The sequence below is a fragment of the Bubalus bubalis genome, chromosome 19 (assembly GCF_019923935.1).
Source record: "Bubalus bubalis isolate 160015118507 breed Murrah chromosome 19, NDDB_SH_1, whole genome shotgun sequence".
Taxonomy (NCBI): domain Eukaryota; kingdom Metazoa; phylum Chordata; class Mammalia; order Artiodactyla; family Bovidae; genus Bubalus; species Bubalus bubalis.
Genome location: NC_059175.1, coordinates 14,852,168 through 14,876,919, shown reverse-complemented (window position 1 = coordinate 14,876,919; position 24,752 = coordinate 14,852,168). Strand labels below are relative to the sequence as shown.

At 36.8% G+C, this 24,752-nt stretch overlaps 1 protein-coding gene across 10 annotated transcripts in view; it reads left to right on the top strand.

The window, feature by feature from the left end:
• The window catches only part of RNF180 (ring finger protein 180), a 305,707-nt gene extending 281,365 nt beyond the window's left edge, over window positions 1-24,342 (top strand). For 9 of the 10 annotated variants that reach the window (XM_044932401.2, XM_044932398.2, XM_044932399.2 and 6 more), the window contains one exon: window positions 23,318-24,342. In XM_044932401.2, the coding sequence (XP_044788336.2) occupies window positions 23,318-23,517 (200 nt within the window). In that variant the 3' untranslated portion in view covers window positions 23,518-24,342. The remainder of the gene's footprint in view (window positions 1-23,317) is intronic. The other variant, XR_006640291.1, reaches the window with a different exon arrangement.
• Window positions 24,343-24,752: the final 410 nt, after the last annotated feature.

Here is a 24,752-nt window from a genome sequence, read left to right as displayed (position 1 = left end):
ATCTGGTGATGTCCATGTGTAGAGTCTTCTCTTGTGTTGTTGGAAGAGGGTGTTTGCTATGACCAGTACATTCTCTTGACAGAAGTCTGTTAGCCTTTGCCCTGCTTCTTTCTGTACTCCAAGGCCAAATTTGCCTGTTACTCCAGGTGTTTCTTGACTTCCTACTTTCTCATTCCAGTCCCCTATAATGAAAAGGACATCTTTTTTGGATGTAAGTTCTAGGTCTTATAGTTCTTCATAGAACCGTTCAACTTCAGCTTCTGCAGCGTTACGGGTCAGGCAATAGACTTGGATTACTGTATATTGAATGGTTTGCCTTAGAAATGAACAGAGATCATTCTGTCATTTTTGAGATTGCATCCAAATACTGCATTTCAGACTCTTTTTTTTACTATGAGGGCTAATCCATTACTTCTAAGGGATCTTTGTCCACAGTAGTAGATATAATGGTCATCTGAATTAAATTCACCCATTCTAATCCATTTGAGTTCACTGATTTCTAAAATGTCAATGTTCACTCTGGCCATCTCCTGTTTGACCACTTCCACTTTGCCTTGATTCATGGACCTAACATTCCAGGTTCCTATGCAATATTGCTCTTTAAAGCTTTGGACTTTACTTCCATCACCGGTCACATCCACAAGTGGGTTTGGTTTTGCTTTGGCTCTGTCTCTTCATTCTTTGTGGAATTATTTCTCCACTGTTCTCAGTAGCATATTGGGCACCTACTGACCTGGGCAGTTCATCTTTCAATGTCCTATCTTTTTGCCTTTTCATACTGTTCATGGGGTTCTCAAGGCAATAGTACTGAAGTGGTTTGCCATTCCCTTCTCCATGTCTGTAGGGATGCATACATCCTTTCAAATTGTGTTTTCATTTCTTTGGAAAAATACTCAGAACTGGAATTGCTGGACCATATGATTAGTTCTATTTTTAATTTTTGAGGAAACTCCATACTGTTTTCCATAGTGGTCACACCAATTTACATTTGTACCAACAGTGTATGAGGGTTTCATCATTCTAATCCTTGCCAACACTTGTTGATATCTTTTTAATAATAGCTATTCTGATGGGTGGAGAAGGCAATGGCACCCCACTCCAGTACTCTTGCCTGGAAAATCCCATGGATGGAGGAGCCTGGTAGGCTGCAGTCCATGGGGTCTGAGAGAGTCGGACACGACTGAGTGACTTCACTTCACTTTTCACTTTCATGCATTGGAGAAGGAAATGGCAACCCACTCCAGTGTTCTTGCCTGGAGAATCCCAGGGACGGGGGAGCCTGGTGGGCTGTCATCTCTGGGGTCGCACAGAGTCGGACACGACTGAAGCGACTTAACAGCAGCAGCAGCATTCTGATGGGTATAAAGTGACAGTGTAATGTTGAAGTATGTTTTCTATATACTTACTTTGGGAATTTTTTCAGTAAATGGATATTAAAATTTTTGGATATTTATCAGAAGCTTTTCAACATCTATTAAGATGATCATGTGGTATATAACAACAACTAATTTGAGGATACTGAGCCATTCTTATATTGCTGAGGTAAATCGTAAATGATCGTGTTCTCTGATCCTCTTAATGTTTTACTGGATTTGATTTCCCAACATTTTGTTGAGGTTTTTTTCATCTGTATTCATCAGGGATATTGACCCATAATTTTCCTTTCTTGCAGTGTCTTTGTCTGGCTTTTGAATCAGGAAAATTCTGGCCTAGAAAAATGAGTTTGAAAGAGTTTGAAAAAGATAGGCTTAATTCCTTTTTAATGTTTGATATAATTCACTTATGAAGCCTTCTAATTCTGGACTTTTGTTTGCTGGAGTTTTTAAATTACTGATTCAGTTTCACGACTGAGTTTGGTGAGTTCATATTTTGTGTTTCATTCTGATTTGGTCTTGGAAGACTAAGTTTCTAGGAATTCATCCATTTCTTCTAGGTTTTTCATTTTATTGGCGTATAATTGTCAAATTAATCCCTTTTGATCCTTTGTATTTCTGTGGTGCTGGTTTTAACTTCCCTCTCATTTTTTTTTATTTTATTGGGTTGGCCAAAAAGTTCTTTTGGATTTTTTGATAAACCCCTTTCAGAGAAAGACAGATAGGCTATTTTGTCTGCTCCATCTGCAACTGAGCCCTGGTGGGATAGCCAGTTAAGAATTGCTACTTTGTTTGCTGTCGTCCTGTAGGACTTGTGAATGGAAGCTCTTTAAATATCTATGAGGTTCAATAGATATGGGGACCCATACCTTGTTTGGCAGACATAAAATCTGGTGTGCAGATGTGTGTACCTGCTCAGGTCAGTACTAGTGACTTGAATCAGGCTGGACAGAGAAGGCAGGAGAGGTGTATCCGCTGATGCTGTCTAATTAGAAGCCTGGCCCTAGGCAGCAACGTGTAAAGTATGCAGATAAAGTTCTATTCAGGGAAAGACTGGCATATGAGTGATCCTGCCTAATCCTTCTGCACGGAGCCCTTGGGAGATAGCCATGGCAATTGTAGTATGCCTATTAAGAATTGCTTCTTTGTTATTATCCCCTGGATCTCATGTACATAAGCCCAGTTAGATTTCTGAGGTGGGTGTTTTGAAACTCCCTCATATTGAAAGTCTCAAATATATCTGAGTACTAGATGTAGCGTCCAAACCCTTTGTTCCTCAGGGATGAGCTGGGAGGTCATTCCCAATTATACAGTACTGTGTGAGGAAGGGGTTTATGGCAAGAGCGTGCCTTGGCCTTTCAAACCCACTTCAGTGTGGCTATTTTTTCATTCATCTGATGTGTAGCATCAGAGGGAATTTCTCCATGTGTATATCTACATTCATTTTGTCTGTGGGAGTAGGAGAGGTCAGGAAACTCCTGCATTGCCCTTTTGGTTGACTCCTACTTCAGTGTCTTCTAACTTATCAGGTTACTCAGTATTTTAGTGTCAGAGAAAAGATTTTTAAAATAAGGTAGGATATATCTAAATATGCACCAAAATGGATTACATAAAATAATTATTTTCTCAAAAGGCAGTTTCAAATAGTTTCAACATAAAATGTCAAGCTAATGAGAGAATTTTGCATTATCTTACGTTTTGAAATATCTGGAATTTAATGTAGTATCATAGATATAGTAACAAAAACTAGCTTTATGATCCAGCCTCATCACTTCCAGTATGATCCATGGCAAACCAATAAACTGTCAAAGCCTCAAGCTCATTTTGTATTTTTAAGAACATATCTATTTTAAAGGACTTACTGACAATTATCATGATTCAATACACTGTTTCACAACCTAAATGATTTTCTTTGTAATATTTCCTGGCAAGAGATAACTTTTGTAATATGTTGGATATTAGGTTAAGATCTCCAGACTAAATTTACTGTAAAAATTTACCACTGAACCTCAATTTTTAGCATTACAGATGTGTAACTAGACTCACTGATAAAATCTAGTTATTCTGAATTCCATGTTATTATAAAACAAGGAAAATAAGATTTTATTTTAAATAAGAAAACCATTAAATCTTGTTACATGAAAAATATTCTCAATTTTTAGCATAAATCATTACATTATATATAATTGAACATACATTTTATATAATACTTTTTGTTTAAAATAGACAAAAATTAGGGATTGTCTAAATCTTAGACAACCACTCACTCAAAACTAATACCACTAAATGATTTTGTAGTGGTTATTCACTTTTTAATAGACAAGTGGTTTTCTGGTGTTTATTATATATTTATCCTGGAATCATAAATAAAATATATCACATCTAGCTCAATTATGGCCAGTTAGAAATAGAATAATATAAACCCGTGGTGGTGGTGGTTTAGTCGCTAAGTCATGTCCGACTCTTGCAACCCCATGGACTGCAGCCTGCCAGGCTCCTCCGTCCATGGGATTTTCCAGGCAAGAGTACTGGAGTGGGGTGCCATTGCCTTCTCTGTTTAAAAGGGCAGAACTAAACATTTTTCCAGAGAGGACATTAAGAATAGCCAACAGGCATATGAAAAGATGCTTAACATCACTAATCATCATGGAAATGCAAATCAAAAACATGATATCACTTCACACCTGTTGCTGCTGCTGCTAAGTCGCGTCAGTCATGTCCGACTCTGTGCGACCTCATAGACGGCAGCCCACCAGGCTCCTCTGTCCCTGGGATTCTCCAGGAAAGAACACTGGAGTGGGTTTCCATTTCCTTCTCCAATGCATGAAAGTGAAAAGTGAGAGTGAAGTTGCTCAATCGTGTCTGACTCTTGGCGGCCCCATGGACTGCAGCCTACCAGGCTCCTCCATCCATGGGATTCTCCAGGCAAGAGTCCTGGAGTGGGGTGCCATCACACCTGTTAGGATGACTATAATTCAGAAAATAGAGGCAACAGATGCTTGTGAAGACATGATGAAAAGAGAACCTTTATATACTGGTGGTGGGAATTTAAATTGGTCTAACCACTATAGAAAATATCATAGAGGTTTTAAAACATTAAAAATTTATCATCTAGCAATTCCACATCTGGGTATATACCTAAAGGAAATGAAAACAGGATTTTGAAGATATATATGTATACCCATTTTCACTTCAGCATTATTCACAATAGCCAGGATATGGAAACTTAAATGCCCATCAATAGATGAATGGATAAGAAATATATAATGTATACATACAATGGAACTATATTCAGCTATGAGAAAGGAAGACGTCCTGTGATTTGTGACAACATGGACGGACTATTTAACATGGACCTTAAGTAAATTATGCCAACTGAGATAAGTCAGAAAAACAAATACTGTATAAATTGACTTGCGTGGCCTCTAAAGTACAAATCATAAAAAAAGAGTAAAATGATGGTTAGCAGTGGATAGTGGGAATGTGGAAGAATAAGATTGAAGTTGTTTAAGGGTCCAACCTTGTAACAAGTAATAAATAAGCCAAAGAGATCTAGTGCACAGCCTAATGAATACTGTACTACAGTCGAACTCATACTACAGTCAAACTAAACATTGTCCCTCACGCTGAACAAAAGGGGTAACTATGCAGTGTGACAGAGGTGCTAAGTATTACTGCAGTGGCAATCATATTACAATGTATAAGTGTATTAAACTGATACCTCAAATTTATAGACTGTTATATGTCAAATATGAAGTGAAAGAGTTACTGCTTAGTCGTATCCAACTCTTTGCAAGCCCATAGACTGAGCCCACCAGGCTCTTCTGTCCATGGAATTCTCTGGGCAAGAGTACTGAAGTGGGATCTTCCTGACCCAGGGATTGAACCCTGGTCTCCTGCATTGCAGGGGAATTCTTTACTATCTGAGCCACAGAAAGCCCATAGGTCAAATATATTCAAAATTTAAAAGCTGGAGAAAAAAATATTTCAAGATGAATGAAAATATAAAACATAACAAAACTTACGAGATGCAGCAAAACAGTGCTCAGAGGAAATTTTATAGCTATAAAACACCTACATTAAAAGAGACAAAAATCTCAAATCAGTAACATAATTTCATAGCTTGCGGAACTAGTAAAAGAAGAGCAATCCAAACCTAAAACTAGCAGAAGGAACTAAAAAAGATTAGAATGGAGGTAAATGAAATACAGAATAGAAAAACAGTGGAGAAAATCAACAAAACCAAAAGTTAGTTCTTTTAAAACATCAGGAGTTGGCAACCCTTTATCTAGATTGAAAAGGAAAAAGAAGATGCAAATAACTAGAATCAGAAATAAAGTAGAGGCATCACTACCAACCTTACAGAAAAGAAAAATAGTATAAGAGAATACTATGAGCAGTTATATGACAACAAATTAGATAACCTAGAAGAAATGAACAAATTTATAGAAACACGAAGTAGCTAAACTTCTTAAGAATAGAAAACCTCAACACACTTACAACATGTAAAGAACTTGAATCAGTAATCAAAAATGCCAACCCCCCCCAACAAAAATCGGGGACCAAATGACATCACTGGTGAATTTTACCAAAATTTAAAGAAGTAACACCATTCTTTCTTTCTTAAACTCTTATAAAAAATTGAAGAGAAGAGAATAGTTCCTATCTCATTCTAGGAGATCAGTATTGCCCCAATTTGAAAGCTGTATAAAACATCACAAAAAAAGATTACAGACCAATATCCCTTATAAATATAGATGAAAAATCCTCCAAAAATTACTAGCAAACTGATTGTACAATATGACTAAATAGTATTTATCCCAGGTATGCTAGGGTGGTCTATCCTACGAAAACCAATGTAATATACCATAAAATGCATAAGGGCATTTGACAAAATCACCTTTTTTTTTTTAACAAAAAATTCAGAATACTAGGAATAAAAAGGAACTTCCTCAACATAACAAAGGGCATTTATTAAAAATATATATATATATAGCTAACATCAAATTCAGTGGGAAAGACTGAAAGCTTTCCTCCTAAGATTAAAAACAAGACAAAGATGCCTGCTTTCACCACTGCTATTCAACACTGTGTTAAGAATTCTAGCCAGAACAGATAGATAAGAACAAGAATTTAAAGGAATTCAAATTGGAAAGGTAGAAATAAACATATCAAAAAAATCCCAGGGAATCTAAAAGAAAACTACTAAAGCTAATAAAATATTCAGCAAAGTGTCAGGTTACAGCATCAACACACAGAAATTAGTTGTGTTCACCAATAGAGAACAACCTGAAAGGGTATTAAGAAAGTAGTTTCACTTATACTAGCATCTAAAATAAATAACTAGGAAAAAATTTAACCAAGGATGTGAAAGACATATAAAGAGAAGTATAAAACATAGCTAAAAGAAATTAAAGAAGACCTAAATAAAAGGAAAGATATCCTGTATTCATGGATTAGAAGACTTAATATTGTTAAGATATCAGTACTAGCTACAGCTATCTGTAGATTCAGTGCAACGTCTATCAAAATTACAAGACCCCTTTTTGTAGAAATGGAAAACTTGGTCCTTAATATCAAGGGCCCTGAGTAAACAAACAAACAAAAAACCTAGAAAACAAACCACACTGTTGTAGGCTCACATTTTCATTTTCAAAACTTACTATAGGAATCAAAACAGAATGATACTAGCAAAAGAATATGGAATAGAAATGGAATCGTAATTATAGAAATAAACCTGTTTGTCTATGGCCACTTGATTTTTGGAAAGGGTGCTAAGGCCATTCATTGGGCAGAGTCTCTTCAACAAATAATGCTAGGACAAGTGGATTTCCACATGGAAAAGAATAAAATTGGACCAGTTAACCTCATATTATGTACAAAAACTAACTCAAAATAGATCAGTGGCCTAAATATAAAACATAAAACTCTTAAAAGAAAATATAAAGGTAAATATTCATGGCCAGTAGATTCTTAGATATGACACCAAAACATAAGCAAATAAATTGAACTTCATCAAAGTTAAAATTTTGTGCATCAGAAGGACATTTTCAAGAAGATGAAAAGATAGCCCACACAATAGGAGAAAATGTTTGCAAATCATATCTGATAATGGTTTAATACCTGCAATATATAAAGAACTCAAGAAGACAAATAACTCAATTAAAAAATGGGCAATGGACTTCAATAAACATCCTTCTAAAGAATATACACAAATAGCCAATAAGCACATGAAAGATTATATAACATCATTAGTCACTAGGGGGATTAATATAAATCAAAATGACAGTGAGAATCACACCTATTACTATGATTATAATTGTTTAGAAAAAGAAAATAACAAGTGTTGGCAAGAATGTGCAGAAATTGGAACCCTTGGGTATTGCTAACAGGGATGCAAAATGATATATTTTGCTGAAAAAAAAAGTTTCGAGTTTCCTCAAAATGCTAAACATAGAATTACCATGTGACATAGCAGTTCTACTCTTGGATATATAACCATAGGAATTAAAAAGAGGGACTCAAAACAGATACTTGTTTGCCAGTGTTCGTTGCAGCATTATTCACTATAGCCAACAGATGGAAACAACCCAAGTACATAAGAACAATTAATGGATAAACAAAATGTGGTATATACATACAGTGAAATATTATCAGCCATAAAAAGAATGAGGTTTTGATATATTATGTAGTATCAGTGAACCTTTAAAATGTTAAGTGAAATAAGCCAGCATAAAGGATGAATATTGTATGATCCCACTTCTATGAAATATCTTGTTGTTGTTTAGTCACGCCATCATGTCTGACTCTCTGCAACCCCACAGACTGTAGCCCACCAGGCTCCACAGTCCATGGGATTTTTCCGGGCAAGAATACTGGAGTGGGTAGCCATTTCCTTCTCCAGGGGATCTTCCTGACTCAGGGATCAAACCCATGTCTCCTGTATTGGCAGACATATTCTTTATCAATGAGCCACCTGGGAAGCCCATGAAATATCTTAGAATAGGCAAATTCATAGAGACAGAAAAGTAGATTAGAGATGCCAGGAGCAGAGGAGAGTAGGCAGTTGGGGAATTATTGCATAATGGCTACAGAGTTTCTCTTTGTGGTAATGGAAAAACTTTTTAGAAAAAAATAGTGGCAATAATAACTTTGTGAATGTAATTAATGCCACTGAATTGTATATCAGAAAAGTCAAATTTCATATTATTTGTGTTTTATCACAGTTAAAAATACTCTTTTTTTAAAAAGACATGATTCTCACTTCATACCTGGTTACAGAAACAAAACTTTTAAGAATTATATAATACAGCCTGATAACTTTATAAATATATTCAAGGCAAATCATGTGTTTATAGAATATGTTGCAATCTGCAATATATATTAATCTATATAAAAAGTTAATTTGGCAGGATTAATAAATGATTCTGGGATCCTAAAGATATAGAAAATAAAAAGAAATTTAAAATTCATTTTGCATTAACTTTTCACATCTATTAACAGAGTAACTGTATACCTGCTTATGACTAAAAATATCCACCACTGCTAAGGCTTACTTATATCAATCAAATTTTGACACATCAAAACTATTACATAATATGCAGAACAATAAAACACCAAGCTTTAATATTTCATCTGTCCCATCACAGATAAAGGATAGGATAAACCTTTTTTTCAGCAGTACGTGAACCAAGAACTTCCAGATGTACAAGTTGGTTTCAAGAGACAGGGGAACCAAGATCACATTGCTAACACTCTTTGGATCATGGACAAATCAAAGGAGTTCCAGAAAAACATCTATTACTGCTTCATTGACTACACTAAAGCCTTTGACTGTGTGGATCACAACAAACTATGGAAAATTCTTATAAGAGATGGAAAAACAAAACCATCTTACCTGTCTCCTAGAAACCTGTATGCAGGCCAAGAAACAACAGTTAGAAGTAGAAAGGGAACAATAAACTGGTTCAAAATTTGGAAAGGAGTAAGACAGACTGTATATTATCATCTTGCTTTATTTAACTTATATTCAGAGTACAGCATGAGAAATGCTGAGCTGGATGAATCACAAGCTGGAATCAGAATTGCCAGGAGAAATATCAAGAACTTCAGACATGCAAATGATACCACTCTAATGGCAGAAAATGAAAAGGAACTAAAGACCCTCTTGATGAGGGTCTTTAAAAGAAAAGAGTGAAAAAGCTAGCTTAAAACTCAAAATTCAGAAAACTAAGATCATGGCATCTGGTCCCATCACTTCATGGCAAATAGATGGGGAAAAAGTGGAAACAGTGACAGATTTTATTTTCTTGGGCTCCAAAATTACAGTAGATGTTGACTGCAACCATGATATTAAAAGATGCTTGCTCCTTGAAAGGAAAGCTATGACATAACTAGCCAGCATATTAAAAAGCAGAAGCATCACTTTGCCAACAAAAATCTGTATAGTCAAAGCTATGGTTTTTCCAGTAGTCCTGTACAGATGTGAGAGTTGGACTGTAAAGAAAGCTGAGTGCCGAAGAATTGATGCTTTTGAACTGCGGTGTTGGAGAAGACTCTTGAGAGTCCCTTGGACTGCAAGGAGATCCAACCAGTCCATCCTAAAGGAAATCAGTCGGACTGATGCTGAAGATAAAACTCCAGTCCTTTGGCCACCTGATGCGAAGAACTGACTCATTTGAAAAGACCCTGATGCTGGGAAGGATTGAAGGCAGGAAGAGAAGGGGATGACAGAGGATGAGACGGCTGGATGGCACCACTGACTCAATGGACATGAGTTTGAGTAAACTCCAGGAATTGGTGATGGACAGGGAGGCCTGGCGTGCTGCAGTCCATGGGGTTACAAAGAGTCAGACACAACTGAGTGACTGAACTGAACTGAACTGAATTAACCTCTAAAGAATTTTTTTCATAATAACTACAAAATGTATTTCAAATATATTCATAATAATATTCAGTACATGCTGAAAATATAGTTGAGAAGCTTGATTTGGGACATTCTCAAAATATGCTAATGATTCATTCTGTTCTCTGAAGTCTATCCTTATATACAGGCATTCACCCATCCACTCAACGAACATTCTGCAAACAAACATTCCATCCTCAAAGCACTGTGCAGGTTACTAAAATTACAAAAATGAAACAGATAATTGTTGACAGTCTTTCTGTCTCTGAATCTTCAAAATATAGTACTTTATGGTCTTCAATGGCAAATATAAATTTGTACCATATTTTGTGGAGAAAAAGTCATGCTTTGTTTTCTAGAACACAAGAGAAATCCTTCTGAGGTAAAATGGTTTTGGCAAAATAGAATTTATGAAGAGGCAGAAGTATCTGTATGAGATTCTGGAATGCTGGTTCTTCTTTATATTTTTTTCTAAATCTGATAGTGACGTGGAGATTTTCTCCACAGTTCTTTCTTACTGTTTGATTTCATGCAATGAATTTGTCCAAGAGCTTTATCTTTTTCACCCCCAGTGAGAAAACAAATCCGTTTCAACTTTGTGATTATCATCCTTTCCTTTAATAGTTCTAAAAGTCACTTCATTATTTCCAGTCAGAATTAATTTCTCTCTTAACCCCTGGGTGCTCTGCTTCACATCACCCTAAGCTTTAGGACCCAGGATGACAGAGTAGCCTCTGCCTGATACATTACAGGTTGTTGTGGAAGAGGGAGAGAGACTGCTGCAGCATCTCAAACTGAGGAACGTGCTCCCCAGAAACAGTGCACACAGTATTTTCTTTGGGCATTCATTTTCGTTTGTCAAGTCTCATGCCATGCCTAAATCATAAGGGGCAGAGAAGTGCAAATAAGCCAGGCATTCAGGAGACCAGAACACTTGTGAAAAGCTCCAAATGTACCACAATCAGGGAAATTTTAGTCTAATTCACTTAAAAACTTGAATAAAATGGATACTGCTATATAAAAATTACCAAACGTACTCAAGAATAACTAGAAAACATTAGTATACCAACAACTATTCAAGAAATTGATATTTAAAAATCTATACCACTTATAGGTTAGATTTATCAAACCACCAAGAATTCTAATTTTATGCAGACCATTTTTGAGAGTAAAAAGAGAACACAGGATTGCCAGTGTCAGAACAGAGACGGTCAGTGCCTCTTGCTTGCAAGATATGCAGACACACAGAGATCCACAGAGAACTGTCACCTAACAGCCAGCATGATTTATGAAGACAATAAAATCATGAGATACAATCCAGGCAAATATTGCATAAAACAGAAAATTATAGACCAATCTTCCTTATAAACATAGGCATAAAAATGCCACATAAAATATATGAAGTTGAATTCATCAATGTGTAAAAACCAGTATCACGAACACATGGAATTTATCCTGGATTTAAAGGAATGATGAAACACTGAAAATCTATCACCTTAATTCATCACTGTAACAGATCTTTTTAAAATTATTCAACATTTTTTAAAAATCTACTTTTGAATTCATCACATTAACAGATTAAAGAAGAAAATCATATGAATATATGTATCTCAATACAGAGGACCTGTTTTGACGTGATCAAATAGAGTATGTTCAGTATTGGCACAAAAATCCAAATTTTCTGATTCCTTGAAGAGTATGATTTCCACTGTAGTGGAAAAGTGTCCTTTACCTTGAAATACCATAGATAAAATGTGCTAATAATACTGGCTATTCTTGAAGCCATGTCTTAATAACAAATTCACTTTATCAAGGTATCACTAAATAGTAAGTTGTGCTTAAGTCTGAGGATTTCCTGGTGCAGAAACCTCTCTCCATTAATTCCAGTGCAAACCCAATTTTGGAATGGAGTGGTTATATGTAATATATACAGTGACTGTTACATGCTTTTCCGTGTGCTGTCTCCTAGGCCATGCACTTCTAACGGGGGCAAAAACTGGTTCTTGGGGCACCAAAGAAATCTTAGATGTCACAGTAGTTTTTGGCCCTCACGAGCTCAACCCTACCTGAAAAAAATGTATTCCTTATTTTAAATTTCTCTCTGTAGAGGGAAATTGGATTTAAGCTAATTTGATTTACTGATTAGAATATTTCAGATAAATTTTAATTCAACTATTTTTTCCTCCTTACACGGGTGATAATGAAATAAACAAAAAAAAGATTGATAGACTGTTCTAGAGTATGAGTTTCTTTAGACAGGAACCATGTCTAAAAATATCTTTAAATCCTCAGCCTCTAAGTGATAGTACATATAATGTTCATAAATTTTAATATGCCATAGTTTCACTGTCTGATACTCTGACAGTTTATTTAAAGTTAATGACTGCCTTAGAGAAATCAACTCATATTTGAAGGAAACAGTTTCTCACCATTTGTCTAAACAAACAACATATTGATTTATTCACAAAAGACACACATAATATGAAGAACAAAAACTGAGAAAAGCAGCTGCTTTTCATATTGAAAGTAACAGTTACAATATTAAATTAAAAATAAGAATAATTTATCGAAACTTTAGTATTGGCCAGGAATGTGCTTAGCATGTAGTAATTTATATTTACTGATTTACTGATTAAAAGAATTTTTACTGATTAAAAGAATTAATATAGGGGTAGGGGAGTAAAATACAAACTACAAGTGAGAGGTATAAAATAAGATATAAGGATATATTGTACAACATGGAAAAAATTTGGCCAATATTTTATAATAACTGTATATGGAATGTAACCTTTAAAAATTGTAAATCACTTTATACCTATAACATATTACTATATAACTGGCAACTATACTTCAATAAAAAATGAAATTTAAAAATTATTAAGATGTCTGTACTACTCAAAGCAAAACACAGACTCAATACAATCCCTATCAAAATACCAATGGCATTTTTCAAAGAAACAGAAGAATAATAGTTGTAAAATTGGTATAGACTCACACTGTTGTTCAGCAGCCAAGCTGTATTCAACACTTTGCAACTTTATGGGCTGCAGCACACCAGGCTTCCCTGTCCCTCCCATCTCTTGGAGTTTGCCCAAGTTCGTGTTCATTGAATCAGTGATGCAATCTCATCCTCTGTCACCCTCTTCTCCTTCTATCTTCAGTCTTTCCCAGCATCAAGGTCTTTTTCAGTGAGTCAGCTGTTCGCATCAGGTGGCCAAAGTACTGGAGCTTCAATTTCAGCATCAGTCCTTCCAAAGAGTACTCAGGATTGATTTCCTTTGAGATTGACTGGTTTGATCTTGCTTTCCAAGGGACTCTCAAGAGTCTTTGCCAGCATTACAGATCGAAAGCATCAATTTTTTGGCATTCTGCCTTCTTTAATGTCCAGCTCTCACATCCATACATGACAACTGGAAAGACTATAGCCTTGACTATTCAGACCTTTGTCAGCAAAGTAATCTCTTTGCTTTTTAACACGTTGTGTAGGTTTGTCATAGCTTTCCTGCCAAGAAGCAATTGTCTTCTAATTTCATGGCTACAGTCACCATCTGCAGTGATTTTAGAGCCCAAGAAGAGGAACTCTGCCACTTCTTCCACCTTTTTCCCTTCTGTTTGCCATGAGGTGATGGGACCAGATCATAAGATCTTAGCTTTTTTAATATCCACTTTTAAGCCAGCTTTTTCACTTTCCTCCTTTGCCCACATCAAGAGGCCTCTTTAGTTTCTCTTCACTTTCTATCCTTAGGGTGGTATCATCTGCGTATCTGAGGTTGTTAATATTTGTCCTGTCAGTCTTGATTCCAGGTTGTAACTCATCCAGCCTGGCATTTCACATGATATGCTCTGTGTATAAGTTAAATAAACAGGGTAATAATAAACAGCCTTATCGTACTCCTTCCTCTATCCTGAATCAGTCAGTTGTTCCATACAGGATTTTAACTGTTGCTTCTACAGTTTGTTATGATCCACACAGTCAAAGGCTTAGTGTAGTCAATGAAACAGAGTTAGATATTTTCCTGGAATTCCCTTGCTTTCTCTGTGATCCAGAGAATGTTGGCAATTTGATCTCTAGTTCCTCTGCCTTTTCTAAACCCATCTGCCTGAATATCTGGAGTTTTCAGTTCATGTAAGGCTGAAGCCTAGCCTAGAGGATTTTGAGCATAACCTTCCTAGCATGGGAGATGAATGCAATTGTCTGATGGTTTTAACCTTCTTTAATATTGCCCTTCTTGGGAACTGGAATGAGGACTGACCTTTTCCAGTCCTGTGCCCACTGCTGGGTTTTCCAAATTTGCTGAAGAATTGAGTGCAGCACTTTAATAGCATCATCTTTTAGGATTTTAAATAGCTCTGCTGGAATTCCATCACCACCTCAAGCTTTATTGGCAGCAGTGCATATATGGAACCACAAAAGATCCCAAATAAAAGAACCTAGAGAAAGAACAGAGTAGAAGGTATCACGTGATGATTTCAAGTTATATTACAAAGCTATACTAATCAGAACAGTATGGCATTGGTATAAAAATAGACTCATAGACCAATGGAACACAGTAGAAACCTCAGAAGTAAATCCTGATATACATAATCAACTAATTCTTAGTAAGGGAGTCAGGAATATATTCACAATGGGGAAAGGAAAGATACTCTTTTCAATAAATAGTATTGGGAAAACTGGATTGCCACACACAAAAGAGTGAAACTGAACCCATGTGTTACACCATACACAAAAATCTATTCAAAAATATATTAAAGAGTTAAATGTAAGTTCTGCAACCATAAAACTCTATAAGAAACCATGTAGGATAAGCTCCTTGACATGGGCCTTTCCAGTCATTATTTTTGGATATGACCACAAAAGGTCAGGCAACAACAGCAAAAATAAACAAGCAGGATTATATCAAACTAAAAAGCTTCTTATGCATGGCAAGGGAAACAAGCAAAATGAAACATAGTCCATGGTTTTGGGAAAAAATATATACGAACCATATATCTCAGCAAAGATAGTGGATATTTGCTAAGAAAGTAGACAGAAGGTACTCTCAAAACAACAAAAAAGGAGATGGATATGTTAGTTAGCTTGAATATAATAATCATCTCACTAAATATTATATATCAAATCATCCTACTTTACACCTTATGCTATGCTACGTCACTTCAGTCGTGTCCGACTCTGTGTGACCCCAGAGACGGCAGTCCACCAGGCTCCCCCGTCCCTGGGATTCTCCAGGCAAGAACACTGGAGTGGGTTGCCATTTCCTTCTCCAATACATGAAAGTGAAAAGTGAAAGTGAAGTCGCTCAGTCGTGTCCGACTCTTAGCGACCCCATGGACTGCAGCCTACCAGGCTCCTCCATCCATGGGATTTTCCAGGCAAGAGTACTGGAGTGGGGTGCCATTGCCTTCTCAAAAAATATACACAATTTCTGTTATACAATATAAAACATATGTGAACAATAATTTAAGATTGTTCTTGATCAAAGAAACTTGACTTTAAGTAACCATAATGATAACTCAGGTAGATGCAACCTTTCTATGAGAATAAGAAACCTGATGTGGAGCAGAATATTCAACATTACTTTTGTTTTTATTAAGTGAGTTATTAAAAAGAATGAATCAGAATCTACTTCAAGCTTGAGCTTTACAGAAACTTTATCACCAGAGTAACTAGCATATGCCAGAATATATCTTTTCTGCTCAGTTTATTGTATCATCCCCACCCACTCAAACTAATAACCACATTAGTAGACAGTATGTAAGTACAAAGCAAAGGCTAATATTAATAATCATATTCAGTTAAGTTCAGTCGCTCAGTCATGTCTGACTCTGTGACCCCATGGACCACAGCACTCCAGGCCTCCCTGTCCATCACCAACTCCCGGAGTTTACTCAGACCCATGTACATTGAGTCGGTGATGCCATTCAACCATCTCATCCTCTGTCATCCCCTTCTCCTCATGCCCCCAATCCCTCCCAGCATCAGGGTCTTTTCAAATGAGTCAGTTCTTCACATTAAGTGGCCAAAGTATTGGAGTTTCAGCCTCAACATCAGTCCTTCCAATGAACACTCAGGACTGATCTCCTTTCAGATGGACTGATTGGATCTCCTTGCAGTCCAAGGGACTCTCAAGAGTCTTCTCCAACACCATAGTTCAAAAGCATCAATTCTTCGGTGCTCAGCTTTATTTATAGTCCAACTCTCACATCCATACATGATTACTGGAAAAACCGTAGCCTTGACGAGACAGACCTTTGTTGGCAAAGTAATGTCTCTGCTTTTTAACATGCTGTCTAGGTTGGTCATAACTTCCCTTCCAAGGAGTAAGCATCTGCATTTCATGGCTGCATTCACCATCTGCAGTGATTCTGGACCCCAGAAAAATAAATCAGCCACTGTTTCCACTGCTTCCCCAACTATTTGCCATGAAGTGATGGGACCAGATGGCATGATCTTCGTTTTCTGAATGTTGAGCTTTAAGCCAACTTTTTCACTCTCCTCTTTCACCTTCATCAAGAGGCTCTTTAGTTCTTCTTCACTTTCTGCCATAAGGGTGCTGTCATCTGCATATCCAGAGAAGGCAATGGCATCCCCCTATAGTACTCTTGCCTGGAAAATCCCATGGATGGAGGAGCCTGGTAGGCTGCACTCAATGAGGTCATTAAAGTCAGACACAACTGAGCGACTTCACTTTCACTTTTTACTTTCATGCATTGGAGAAGGAAATGGCAACCCACTCCAGTGTTCTTGACTGGAGAATCCCAGGGACAGGGGAGTCTGGTGGGCTGCCGTCTATGGGGTCTCACAGAGTCGGACACCACTGAAGTGACTTAGCAGCAGCAGCATCTGCATATCTGAGGTTATTGATATTTCTCCCAGAAATCTTGATTCCAGCTTGTGCTTCATCCAGCCCAGTGTTTCTCATGATGTACTCTGAATAGAAGTTAAATAAGCACGGAGATAATATACAGCCTTGACGTACTCCTTTTCCTATTTGGAACCAGTCTGTTGTTCCATGTCCAATTCTAACTGTTATTTCCTGACCTGCATACAGATTTCTCAAGAGGCAGGTCAGGTGGTCTAGTACTCCCATCTCTTTCACAGTTTTCCACAGTTTATTGTGATCCACACAGTCAAAGCCTTTGGCATATCATATTATTCATCTTTAAAAAGCCTTTAATGTCTAAAAAGACCTAACTTTTTTAGGTCTCTAAAAAATAAAGTTCACTATTTGTCAGCTAAACCCTGGTTGTCATTGGGCAAATAATTAGTATGTAAATAGGAAGCATTAATATAAACATGGCTAGTGGAGGTGATGAAATTCCAGCTGAGCTATTTAAAATCCTAACAGATGATGCTCTTAAGTGCTGCACTCAACATGTCAGAAAAAGTGGAAAACTGATCAGTGACCAAAGGACTGGAAAAAGTCAGTTTTCATTCCAATCCCAAAGAAGGGCAGTGCCAAAGAATGTACAAACTACCATACAATTGCCCTTATTTTGCATGCTAGTAAGGTTATGCTCAAAATCCTTCAAGCTAGACTTCAGCAGTAGGTGAACTGAGAACTCCCAGATATACAAGCTGGGTTTAGAAGACAGAGGAACCAGATATCAAATTGCCAACATTTGTTGGATCACAGAGAAAGATAATATTTTAAAAAATCTACCCCTGCTTCATTGACTGCACAAAAGCCTTTGACTCTGTGGATCACAGCAAACTGGAAAATTCTGAGAAATGGAAGTACCAGACCACAATGGATGGTAACTGTAGCCATGAAATTAAAAGATGCTTTCTCCTTGGAAGAAAAGCTACAACAAACCTAGACAATGTATTAAAAAGCAGAGACATTACTTTACCGACAAAGATCTGTAGAGTCAAAGCTACAGTTTTTCCAGTAGTCATGTATGGATGTGAGAGTTGGACCATAGAGAAGTCTGAGAACCGAACAATTGATGCTTTTGAACTGTGGTGTTAGAGAAGACTCTTGAGAGTCCCTTGGACTATAAGGATATCAAACTAGTCAATCCTAAAGGAAATCAGTCCTGAATATTCATTGGAAGGACTGATGCTGAAGCTGAAGTTCCAGTACTTTGGCCACCTGATGTGAACAGTTGACTCATTGGAAAGGACCATGATGCTGGGGAAGATTGAAAGCAGGAGATGGGGATGACAAAGAATGAGATGGTTGGATGTCATCACCAACTCAGTGGTCATGCATTTGAGCAAGCTCCAGGAGTTGGTGATGGACGAGGAAGCCTGGCGTGCTGCAGTCCGTGGGGTCACAAAGAGTCAGACACGACTGAGCAACTGAACTGAACTGAACTGATCCATGTTGCTGCAAATGGCATTGTTTCATTGTCTTTGATGGATGAGTAATAGTCTATTGTGTATATATAACACATCTTCTATATCTATTCATCTGTAGATGGACACTTAGGTTGCTTCCATATCTTGGCTAGTGTAGACAGCACTGCATTGAACATTGGGGTGTGTGTATCTTTTTGAACCATGTTTTTCTTCAGATACATGCCCCAGAGTGGGATTGCTGGATCATATGGTAGCTCTGTTTTTAGTTCCTTAAGGAACCTCCATACTGTTCTCCATAGGGGGTATTCCAATTTACACTCCTACCAACAATGGAGATGTGTGTGTTAGTCGCTCAGTTGTATCCAACTCTTTACAACCCCATGGACTGTAACCTATCAAGCTCCTCTGTCCATGGAATTCTCCAGGTAAGAATACTGGAGTGGTAGCCATTCCGTCCATGGAATTCTCCAGGTAAGAATACTGGAGTGGTAGCCATTCCCTTCTCCAGGGGTTCTTCCCAATCCAGGGATTGATCCCAGGTCTCTTGCATTGCAGGCAGATTCTTAACTTTCTGAGCCACTAGGGAAGCCCCAACAATGTAAAAAAAGATCCTTTTTCTCCACACGTCCCACATTTGTTATTTGTAGGCTTTTTGATGATGGCCATTCTAACTGGTATGAGGTGATATCTCACTTTAGTTTTAAATTGAATTTATCTAATAATTACTGACGTTGAGCATCTTTTCATACGCCTCTTGGTCAACTGTAAGTCTTCTTTGGAGAAACATCTATTTAAGTCTTTTGCCCATTTTTTCATGGGTTATTGTTAAAATATGTATGGAAACACAAAAGACCCCAAAGAGCCAAAACAATCTTGAGAATGAAAGACAGACTTGGAGGATTAGGTTCCTTGACTTTAAATTACACTGCAAAGCTACAGTCATTAAAGCAGTATGGTGCTGACACAAAACCAGACATAAAGATCAATGGAACAGGGTAGAGAGCCCATGTAGCACCTGTGGTCAATTAATCTATGACAAAGAAAGCAAGACTGTACAATGGAGAAAAGATAGTCTCTTTTAATAAATGATGCTGAGAAAACTGGACAGCTACATATAAAAAATGAAATTAGAACATTCTTTATTTAGCACCATACACAAAAATAAACTCAAAATGAATTAGCAGCCTAAATGTAAGACCAGATACTATAAATTCTTAGAGGAGAATATAGGCAGAACACTCTTTAACATAAATCACCACGATATCTTTTTCAATCTTCTCCTAGAGTAATGAAAATGAAAACAAAAGTAAACAAATGGGACCTATTTAAACTGAAAAGTTTTCACAGCACAAGAAACCATAAACAAAATGAAAAGACAAACCATAGAATGTGAGGAAATGTTGCAAACAATGCAGCCGATAAGGAATTAATCTCTAAATCTTATTAACAGCTCATGCAACTCAATATCCAAAAAATGAACCTCACAAAATTTTAATTAAAAAGTCAGATGATATAGGTGAGAAATCTGAAATCAAAGAGATCAATTAACTTGCCCCAAGTAAATGACAGAACAAAATTAGTCTCTTAAAATTTCTGCCAGTTATATGACCAATAAGGAGTTCATATCCAAAACATATAAAGAGCTCATACAACTCATTATCAAAAAAATCAATTAAAAAATACACAAGACCTGAACAGACATTTCTCCAGAGAAGACATACAGATGACCAATAGGAAAAGATGCTCAACATTACTAATCATCAAAGAAATGTAAATGAGGTATTATCTCACACCTGTAGAATGGCTACCATCATAAAGACCACAAATAACATTGATGAGAATTTGGAGAAAAGGATACCCTACTACATTGTTTGTAGGAATGTAAATTGGTATAGCCACAATGTAAATTAGTATGAAGTTTCCTCAATAAACTAAAAATAGAACTACCAATTGGTCCTCCAGTTTCATTCTTGGATATATTACTGAAGTAAACAAAAATAGTAATTTGAAAAGATATATTCATGAGACAGGGATCGAGACCATCCCCAAGAAAAAGAAATGCAAAAGGGCAAAATGGCTATCTGAGGAGGCCTTACAAATAGCTGTGAAAAGAAAAGAAGCCAAAAGCAAAGGAGAAAAGGAAAGATATTCCCATTTGAATGCAGAGTTCCAAAGAATAGCAAGGAGAGATAAGAAAGCCTTCCTCAATGATCAATGCAAAGAAAAAAGGAAAACAATATAATGGGAAAGACTAGAGATCTCTTTAAGAAAATTAGAGATACCAAGGGAACATTCATGCAAAGATGGGCACAATAAAGGACAGAAATGGGATGGACCTGACAGAAGCAGATGATATTAAGAAGAGGTGGCAAGAATACACAGAAGAACTGTACAAAAAAGATCTTCATGACCCAGATAATCATGATTGTGTGATCACTCACCTAGAGCCAGACATCCTGGAATGTGAAGTCAAGTGGGCCTTAGGAAGCATCACTATGAACAAAGCTAGTGGAGGTGATGGAACTCCATTTGACCTCTTACAAATCCTAAAAGATGATGCTGTGAAAGTGATGCACTCAATATGCCAGCAAATTTGGAAAACTCAGCTGTGGGAACAGGACTGGAAAAGGTCAGTTTTCATTCCAGTCCCTAAGAAAGGCAATGCCAAAGAATGCTCAAACTACCACACAATTGCACTCATGTCACATGCTAGTAAAGTAATGCTCAAAATTCTCCAAGCCAGGCTTCAACAATACATGAACCGTGAACTTCCAGCTGGTTTTAGAAAAGGCAGAGAAACCAGAGATCAAATTGCCAACCTCTACTGGATCATCTAAAAAGTAAGAGAGTTCCAGAAAAACACCTACTTCGACTTTATTGACTATGTCAATGCCTTTGACTGTGTGGATCACAATAAACAGTGAAAAATTCTGAAAGAGATGGGAATACCAGAACACCTGACCTGCCTCTTGAGAAACCTCTATGCAGGTCACAAAGCAACAGTTAGAACTGGACATGGAACAACAGACTGGTTCCAAGGAGGAAAAGGAGTATGGCAGGCTGTATATTGTCACTGTGCTGATTTAACTTCTATGCAGAGTACATCATGAGAAATGCTGGGCTGGAAGATGCACAAGCTGAAATCAAGATTTCCAGGAGAAATATCAATAACCTCAGATATGCAGAAGACAGCACCCTTATGGCAGAAAGTGAAGAAGAACTAAAGAGCCTCTTGATGAAAGTGAAAGAGGAGAGTGAAAAAGTTGGCTTAAAGCTCAACATTCAGAAAACGAAGATCATGGCATCCGGTCCCATCACTTCATGGCAAATAGATGGGGAAACAGTGGAAACAGTGGCTGATTTATGTTTGGGGGTTCCAGAATCACTGCAGATGGTGACTGCAGCCATGATATTAAAAGATGCTTGCTCCTTGGAAGAAAAGCTATGACCAACCTAGATAGTATATTAAAAAGCAGAGACATTACTTTGCCAACAAAGGTCCATCTAGTCAATGCTATGTATGGTTTTTCCAGGAGTCATGTATGGATATGAGAGTTGGACTATAAATAAAGCTGAGCACCTAAGAACTGATGCTTTTTAACTATGGTGTTGGAGAAGACTCTTGAGAGTCCCTTGGACTGCAAGGAGATCCAACCAGTCCATCCTAAAGGAGATCAGTCCTGAGTGTTCATTGGAAGGACTGATGTTGAGGCTGAAACTCCAATACTTTAGCCACCTGATGCGAAGAGCTGACTCATTGGAAAAGACCCTGATGCTGGGAAAGATTGAAGGCCAGAAGAGAAGGGGACAACAGAGGATGGGATGGTTGGATGACATCACCAACTCGATGGAGATGAGTTTGGGTAAACTCCAGGAGTTGGTGATGGACAGGGAGGCCTGGCCTGCTACAGTCCATGGGGTCGCAAAGAGCTGGACACGACTGAGCGACTGAACTGAACTGATGTACCCCAGTGTTCATAGCAGCATTATATACAATAGCCTATGTAAGGGTCCATCAACAGATGAACGGATCAAGATGGGATATACATACACACATAATGCAATATTCCTCAGTCATTGAAAAAAGAGTGAAGTTTTGACACTTGCAACAATATGGATAGACCTGGAGGATACTATGCTTAGTGAAATAAGTCAGAAAAATACAAATACTGTATGTTATCACTTATATATGGAATCTAAACACTAAAATGAGTAAATATGATACAACAGAAACAGACTCATACAGAGAACAGACTAGTTGTTATCAGTGGGGATAGGCAAAGAAGGAAGACAGGAGGAGGTAGGAGATTAGTAAGTATAAACTACTATGTATTAAAATAAGCTACAGGATATATTGTATAGCACAGGAAATATAGCCAATATTTTATTATAACTTTAAATGGAGCATAATCTATAAAAATATTAAATCATATGCTATATACTTGAAACTAATATTGTAGATCAACTATACTTCAGTTTTTAAAAAAGAATAGTCTCTTGACTCCATTTTCCATGCTTTTCGCTAATTTTACTGTCCCCCTTAGAAGCTTTAACTGAAAAAGACTTCTGATAGTTGCTTATCATTAAAAAGAAAAACTGTATGGAATACCATATATGCCCCTCAGTGAAATCAGGATAATGCTCTGGTCATGATACTCATGTTCATAATGCAGCTTCCTTTCTGAGCACTTATCTGAATTTAATGGGCTTTAAATTGCATGTTCATATATCTTCTAGGTTTCCACAGACGTGCAGCTCCAGTTACAAGAAGGCAGTTTCCACATGGTGCACACAGGATGGATTACCTGCACTTTGAGGATGACAGCCGTGGATGGTGGTTTGACATGGATATGGTGATCATCTATATTTATTCAGTGAACTGGGTCATTGGATTCATTGTTTTCTGCTTTCTTTGCTATTTTTTCTTTCCATTTTAGGAATTTTCATACCTTAATACTGTTGCACAATTACAAGTGATGTAGATAACAATACTTAAACATTTTTAAAATGTGCTTTGAAGTTTTTATAATGTATTATATAAATTGTTGGTGTTTATAGAAAATATGAGAATGGATTTATTTATGAATGTTTCATGTAACAAACTAAACTTGATTTAAGATCTAATCTATTAGCACTTAGCAACAATGCACTATTAATTTTACAGTTCTCCTTGATTTGGGATTTGTGGTTCTAATTTTACAGCGTCACTTTTACACATATTGAAAAGACTGAGGTTTTCCGTCCACTTAAAAATACAAAATGAAATGATAATATGAGTAGATATTATCTTTAATTATAAACTATTTAGTAATCATCACCTATTCTCAGGCAAGTTATATACATTAAAGGTAAACCATCTTCTCTGGGAACTAATCTAGCAGGGTATATTCAGTTTTGCTTTCCAGTGATCTCTATTTATGTCCTTAGTTTCCTTTCTATTACCAACACAGCTGACTATACTTTGTTTTTAACAGACCTAATAATATCATTAGTGCAACATTTTAAACTATTACAAGAATAGAATAGAATAGTAAACACAAACAAAATAAAAAGGGAAAATAAAAAATAAAACTAATTCACACCAACAAAGACTTAGAAAATTATATTAACAGTTTTCCAATTGCAGGATTACTCACCTGAAGAAATTAAAAAGTTACTTTCAGAGCAATGCATGTCTAAGCTGTAATTAATTAGTGATTCTTTTAACTTGGAGGTTGTCAAATATATTGTAAATGTACAATAAAGAGTGGCTTTTAAATTTTTTCATTGTTATTAACTAATTTTATGTCTGGAATAAGAATTGTTGGAAACAGGCTTAAGGGTTTATAGAACAAAAACTTGGCTTATTTTTATTATTACTACAGCATTCCTTGGAATTAGTTTTCCCATATTAATTTTTTTTAATTTTATTTTATTTAACTTTACAATATTGTATTGGTTTTGCCATATATCAAAATGAATCCGCCACAGGTATACATGTGTTCCCCATCCTGAACCCTCCTCCCTCCTCCCTCCCCATACCATCCCTCTGGGTCGTCCCAGTGCACCAGCCCCAAGCATCCAGTATCGTGCATCGAACCTGGACTGGCGACTTGTTTCATATATGATATTATACATGTTTCAATGCTATTCTCCCAAATCATCCCACCCTCTCCCTCTCCCACAGAGTCCA